This window comes from Thamnophis sirtalis, unplaced genomic scaffold (genome assembly GCF_051295495.1).
Source record: "Thamnophis sirtalis isolate CommonGarterSnake01/CBP01778 unplaced genomic scaffold, rThaSir2_p1.2 scaffold_10, whole genome shotgun sequence".
Classification (NCBI taxonomy): domain Eukaryota; kingdom Metazoa; phylum Chordata; class Lepidosauria; order Squamata; family Natricidae; genus Thamnophis; species Thamnophis sirtalis.
In genome coordinates, this window is record NW_028261390.1 from 9,948,531 (window position 1) to 9,955,305 (window position 6,775).

The 6,775-nt window shown below is 45.8% G+C and overlaps 1 protein-coding gene across 1 annotated transcript in view; it reads right to left on the bottom strand.

The window, feature by feature from the left end:
* Positions 1-6,078, bottom strand: part of HPSE (heparanase) — a 39,383-nt gene extending 33,305 nt beyond the window's left edge. Inside the window, exon 1 of the mRNA XM_087724044.1 lies at positions 5,737-6,078. Coding sequence (XP_087580170.1) covers positions 5,737-5,966 — 230 coding nt within the window. The 5' untranslated portion in view covers positions 5,967-6,078. The remainder of the gene's footprint in view (positions 1-5,736) is intronic.
* Positions 6,079-6,775: the final 697 nt, after the last annotated feature.

A 6,775-nucleotide genomic window follows, 5' to 3' on the forward strand; every position in this document is an offset into this window, starting at 1 on the left:
TGAAGCAACACTCACTTAGCAACCGAAATGTTGGGTTCTGTAAAGTCTAGGATTGCCTGTATATCTGAAAGAACTTTCATTGACTTGGTTCAACCTGTTGTCCAAATAACAGCTACTGTGATTAATAGGCATGTCAGGCTAAGACCGAAAAGACCAAAGAACAATCGAGTTAGTATTTAGTTCCTTATCTGCTTACTCACAACAGACAGAATCTTGCCAAAGTAAACTTTTAAAGCTCTCAGCCTAACGGCTATATCCTGAAAGATTCTAGGGAGTGGCTATCCTAACCCTCTTCTTCTGCCTCTTATCCAACTCCAGGCTCTGATGTCTCTTGGCTCATCTACTCCTTGGCATGTGCTCCTTCCTTCCTGGGAAACTGCTCCTTCTTTATAGTCCCATCACACGTCCTCTTCTCCATGGCCGTCAACTCTCACGTCGCCTTTCCATTTGAAAGGCCGCCAGAATATAGGCCTTTATATAGAAAGCTAGTATTCTGACCTACCGTAGGCTTCCCCAGCGGCACGAAGTCGAGTCCTCATCCCGATAAACCCCTCTTATTCAATTTACAGTGAATTCCTCTCCAGCAAAGTCTTTCCTCTCCCACAGCCTTTCAAGATGGTTCACAATTACCGAACCTTTATCGGGCTAGGAGAGTGGCCAGGCAGATATCGTTCAGACGCCGCAATACTTGGCAAGAATGCAGGAATGAACTAAGTGTCTCCTGCAAACTCCACTCCCCTTTCGCTCCTCTTTTATTCCCTATGGGAGGGGCCATTCACCGTCCACCTGTGGCCTTACTCCCAAGTCGACCCTAGTTCTTTAGCTGTTCCCTTTGTCTGGCAATTCTGTGCATGGAAGCCTCCTGCAGCACCCTGCTGGCCAAAACGAGGCATGGGGGGGGGCTGCATGCACCCCGACCACACTATTTTGACCTGGACAGCCTCCTGCAGCACCTTGAAAACAGGGCGTGGGGGCCATGCGCAGACCCCCTGTGCCCCGTTTTTGCTAGCAGAAGCATCCCGAGTCTGTCCTTTGCTATTTCCAGGGCGGTCCTGTGGGCCAGATCTAAGCACCCTGCGGGCCGGATCCGGCCCATCCAGCCTCAAGTTTGACACCCCTGGTCCAAGTAAACAAATGAAAGAAGTATCTCTTTCCTCCCTATTATGTGTAGGAGAACAATTAGGTAACTTTATCACCTAAACCAGATCAAGTTCTGCATTCAGATTCTAATGGGCTTGACCACTTCAGGTGCCCACAGAGATAAGTAAATAAACAGAATGCTCCAATCCAAATAAGCTTTTCTTACAGTAATTGCAGATGTTAGTGCAACTCTGAGGCTTTGGCCTAATGATACCTTATATTCTTAACTCATTTTTTTTTAATGTTGCAAGTTGTTTTGAAGAATAGAAACCACAGGGTAGATTTGCACAGAGCATTACTCAGGAAGAAAGACGAGGCTAGCCCTGGGACGTCAAGAAATAAAATCAGGGTTATAAGCTGGTTTATTGATTTGATTCCCACCCAGTTTTTTTTTTCCTGTTCTCACAAGGCTTCTGCAAAACCTTAATGGGGACGTTGCAGTTCTCTTGCAAAGGAAAAGCTGAAATGCAATTTAACAAAAATTGATATTCCAGCACTTTTTGTCTGAAATACGCTCTTTCTGGTCTGCAAGGATCGCACTGTAGAGCAGGGGTGTCAAACTCGATTTCATTGAGGGCCGCAACGGGGTTGTGTTTGACCTCAGGGGGGCCAAGATGGATATGGCCAGCTCAACATCACTGGTGCCTGGGGCGGACTAAGCGCTCTGCCAGAGAAAAGGGGCTCCCGAGCTCTGTTCTTGGCTGGGACGGCCTCCTGCAACCCTCTGCCAGCAAAACAGAGCTCGGGAGGGCCACGTTTTTGCTGGCAGAAGTACCATGGGCCAGTCCTTTGCCATTTCCAGGGCAACCTTGCTGGCCAGATCTAAGCATCCCGTGGACCGGATCTGGCCCCCGAGCCTTGAGTTTGACATCCCTGCTGTACAGGAAGGATAATTGCACTGAGGTGGCACAGTGGTTAGAGTGCAGTACTGCTGGCTACTTCTGCTGACTGTCAGCTGCCTGTAATTTGGCGGTTCGACTCTCACCAGGCTCAAGATTGATTCATCCTTCCATCCTTCCGAGGTGGGTAAAATGAGGACCCAGATTGTTGGGAGCAAGAGGCTGACTCTGTCAACCGCTTAGAGAGGGCTGTAAAAGCACTCTGAAGCGGTATATACGTCTAAGTGCTAGTGCTGTAACGGTGAACCTATGGCACGCATGCCAGATGTGGCACGCAGAGCCCTCTCTGTGGGCACATGCACCATTTCCAGCTGCTTTTCTGGTTTCTGTTGCACTGGCCAGCTGGTCTTCGCGGGTGCCAGAGCACTGGAAAGCATCCTGAAAACAGCCAAAAAATATCCCGAAAACAGCCTGAAAAAATGGCCAAAAAACCAGGCTATTTTCCGGGCTGTTTTTCAGGCTGTATTTTGGGCAGTAATGGCTGGGAAAACCGCCTGAAAATGCCCCCCAAATGGTCGAGAAAGTGGCAAAAATGGCCAAAAAAAGAGGCATGCGCGTGTTTTCAGGTTTCCAGCGCTCTGGTGCGCACACAAGTACACATGCACAGTTTGGGCACTCAATGCTGAAAAGTTTTGCCATCACTGTGTTAGTGGTATAATCAAACCAAAATTGTGCCATGCAGCTGTGCCCAGAGAGAAACTGGTCTCAGAATATGCAGGTCTATTGAGAAGAACTGAATGCATTTCTTGCTAGATTCATTTAAAAGTGATGCCAAGGAGTTATGAACCATAGGCAGAATTCGGGACAGCAGGATTCCCCAGCTTCTATCTCATCAGCCAAAACACCAGGAAGGAACTGCAGGAAATGGCAAAGCAAGTTCTTTAGCCTGGCAGATAATTAAGACGCAATTGTTCTAGGGAGATAATTACAAAGGATGTTGTCAACTCATCCCTCCTACGCCAGTGCAGCAAAACTGACACCTGACTAAAGGAGCACAGGTTGTCCGTCACTGATAACCATTCATTTAAGGATCATTCAGTTACAATGGCACTGGGAAAAGTGATTCATGACCATTGTTCACACTTATGACCGTCCCCGTGGTCACATCCAGATGCACGGCAAATCGTATTTATGATGAGTGAAGTTTCCCAGGTCATGCGATCCACTTTTTTTTTTTTTTCATTTTTTTATTTATTTTCAAGACAAACATACGAATCCTCCTTCTTTACATACTGTAGAAAGCGTATCAGTTGGTTACAAAAGGCTTTTGTGCATCTCTTCCACCGCCATCAGGTATAATTCATATTAACTCTAGTATCTTAACTCAGATGTTTATACATATTACCATCATCATACCTCCACTTTTATTTGACCATGATTGTTTAAACGTCCTTCATCATAAAATATAGCAAAATTTAATACATAACCACATACTGGCATTTCATTTACTTATTTATAAAATCCTCCATTAACACTTATATCCTTATATCCTTTTCTAGCTAAACATCCATAATATTTAATTCCAAAATTTTTTAATCCTCCTTTCCAAATCCCTGTTTACAATTTACATCCAGTTTCCTTATATTACATACATACATACATACATACATACATACATACATACATACATACATACATACATATTATCATTATCCTTTCTTTATTTGACTATATCCTATATCATAACATTTCCCCCCTAATAATCAAAACTTAACTGGGTCTAATTTAGTTCTTTTTTATTGTTATTATTATTATTAACCTTTATATATAATCCAAAAGGATTTCTAGCCTTCCCTTCACGGGCATCATTCAATATTCATATCCAATTATTGCTTATCATAACACTACACATTGTATACATTACTACCATTATCATTTTTTTTATTTAACTGTACCTATTGTCACTAATTTTAACTAGGTTTATCTAGTTTTAAATTATACTCTAAATCATGCGATCCACCTTTTGTGGTCTTCGGACAAGCAAAATCAACGGGGGAAGTCAGATTCACTTTACAACTGTTTTATTAACTTAGCAACGGCGATTCACTTAACCACGGTGGCAGGAAAGGTCGTAAAACGAGGCAGAACTCATTTAGCAACCATCTCACTTAGAGCCACATAAATTTTGGGCTTCACATTGCAGTCCTAAATTGAGGGCTACCTGTATTTTACCAGATTTTCAAACAGGAAATGTTTCGGATACGCTCACCTCGACTTACACATGATTTATGGAATGAGCTCAGTTTCCTGGCTCTGCACAACACCCAGGAGCTCAGACAATGCTTCCCTCAAGCTACAATGTAACCAGAATGCTTATATAGGACTACGGGCATGGGTTTTTTTGGGGGGGGGAGCCAAAAGGATAAGAAACACTGAAAAGCAAAGGAGACATTAAAGTTTTGGATTTTTCACCTGTCGTTGCTACCCTTTCACCCAAGGAATTTAATATCATCTTATGTTTTACCACACCAGTGGAAGGTAGCTTAGCCTGAGTACAGCTGAAGTAGCCCAGGGAGTGAAAAATATTTAAACAGGCTCTGCTTTACTCTCAATGAGGTCACCTAAGGTCGCAGAACCAACTCTCTTGCACCCAGCAATACCCTTGTTCATAATTTCCCTTGTCCCCAGTCCGGCTCTCCTATTTAACACAGAACAAAGATGATTAGGGGATTGCAGGCTAAAACATATAAAGGGCAGTTGCTGGAACTGAGTATGTCTAATTTAATGAAAACTAGGGGAGTAGGGGGTGACATGATAGCAGTCTTCCTATATCTAAAGGTAAAGGTTCCCCTTGCACATATGTGCTAGTCGTTCCTGACTCTAGGGGGCGGTGCTCATCTCCGTTTCAAAACCGAAGAGCCAGCGCTGTCCGAAGATGTCTCCGTGGTCATGTGGCCGGCATGACTAAATGCCGAAGGTGCACGGAACGCTGTTACCTTCCCACCAAAGGTGGTCCCTATTTTTCTACCTGCATTTTTACCTGCTTTCGAACTGCCAAGTTGGCAGAAGTTGGGACAAGTAACAAGAGCTCTCTCCGTTACGGATTCGAACCGCCGACCTTTCTGATCGACAAGCTCAGCGTCTTAGCCACTGGGGCACTAAGAGGCTGCCACAAAGAAGAGGGGTCAACCTGTTCTCCAAAGCACCTGCGGGCAGGACAAGAAGCAATGGATGGAAACTAATCAAGGAGAGAAGCAACCTAGAACTAAGGAGAAATTTCTTCTAACTGGCAGTTAAGACAATTAATCAGTGGGACAACTTGCCTCCAGAAGTTGTGAGTTCTTCAACACTGGAAGTTTTTTTTTATATTAAATGTTTTATTTCATTTTTCATTTTCATTTCATACAAGACACTGGAAGTTTTTAAGAAGAGATTGGACAGCCATTTGCCTGAAATGGTGTAGGGTTTCCCGCCTGAGCAGGGGGTTGGACTAGATGACCTCCAAGGTCCCTTCCAACTCTGTTAATCTGTTATTCGGTTATGTTTTTTTCCGGCTCCAGTGGTTTAAGCACAAACTCCTTGGGGATTTTCCCAGCATTCAATTAAAAATAAAAATAAAAAAAAACCCAGGCGCTTAGGGCTCCAACGCCGCAGGGAGCCATAGGTCAGGTGCTGCTTTCCAAAGCGCCCGAGGCTGCTGGGTCAGCCGGGAAGAGCTCCCCGCGTGTCGCCCCCCGCGGGCGCCGGTCTTACCTACCCGAGGAAGGTGATGTACTTGGGGTCGGTGATGAGGTTGGAGTCGAGGGTGACGGAGAGGAAAAACGGGCTGACTTGCCGCGCCGGCTGGAGGCTCAGCTGGAAGCTCAGCGCCGCCGCCCCGTCTTCCCGCCGGCCCGGCTCCGTTGTCAACGACCCCGCCGCGTCCCGCACCGGCCAGCCGCACAGGTGCAACAGCGGTAGCAACAGCAGCAGCAGCGGCGGCGGCATCTTGGGAGGCGGAGAGAGCGAGAGAGAGCGCTCCGTTTAGTGCCGGCTCGGCTCTTTCTCTCTGCTCGGCCGCCGGAGAAGGGCGAGCGCGCGGTTTCCCCCTCCCAACCCAGCGGCTCGGCCTCCCGCGAGTGAAGGACGCCCGTCGTTCAAGCGCTTGTGGCCGGCTGAGGCGAGGCAGGAGGCGACGCCCGCCCACGCCCAGCTGCGGCTCCCACACCCTGCTTGAGGTGTGCTCTCCTCATCCCTCTTTGCTCGGCTACTAACCCTGGTTAAAACAAGCTACTAACCATGGTTAAAACAAATTGGTAACCCTGGTTAAAACAAGCTACTAAGCCTGGTTAAAACAAGACACTAACCATGGTTAAAACAAGCTACCAGCCATGGTTAAAAGGCAACAGTAAAAATATTGGGTTTGTGAGGAGCTGAAGGACAGAGAATGGAAGTAATGATCTTCCTCCCATATTTGGGCATACTGGGGGTTGTAAAAAATCTTGTATGTATGTATGTATGTATGTATGTATGTATGTATGTATGTATGTATGTATGTATGTATGTATGTATGTATGTATGTATGTATACACCAGGCCCTGGTAGCCCTGCTTAAAACAAGCTGCTAACCATGGTTAAAACAAGTTGGTTAAAACAAACCACCAGCCATGGTTAAAACAAGCCACTAACCATGGTTAAAACAAGATACCGGCCATGGTTAAAACAAGCTACTAACCCTGGTTAAAACAAGTTGGTAACCCTGGTTAAAACAAACCACCAGCCACGGTTAAAACAAGCCACTAACCACGGTTAAAACA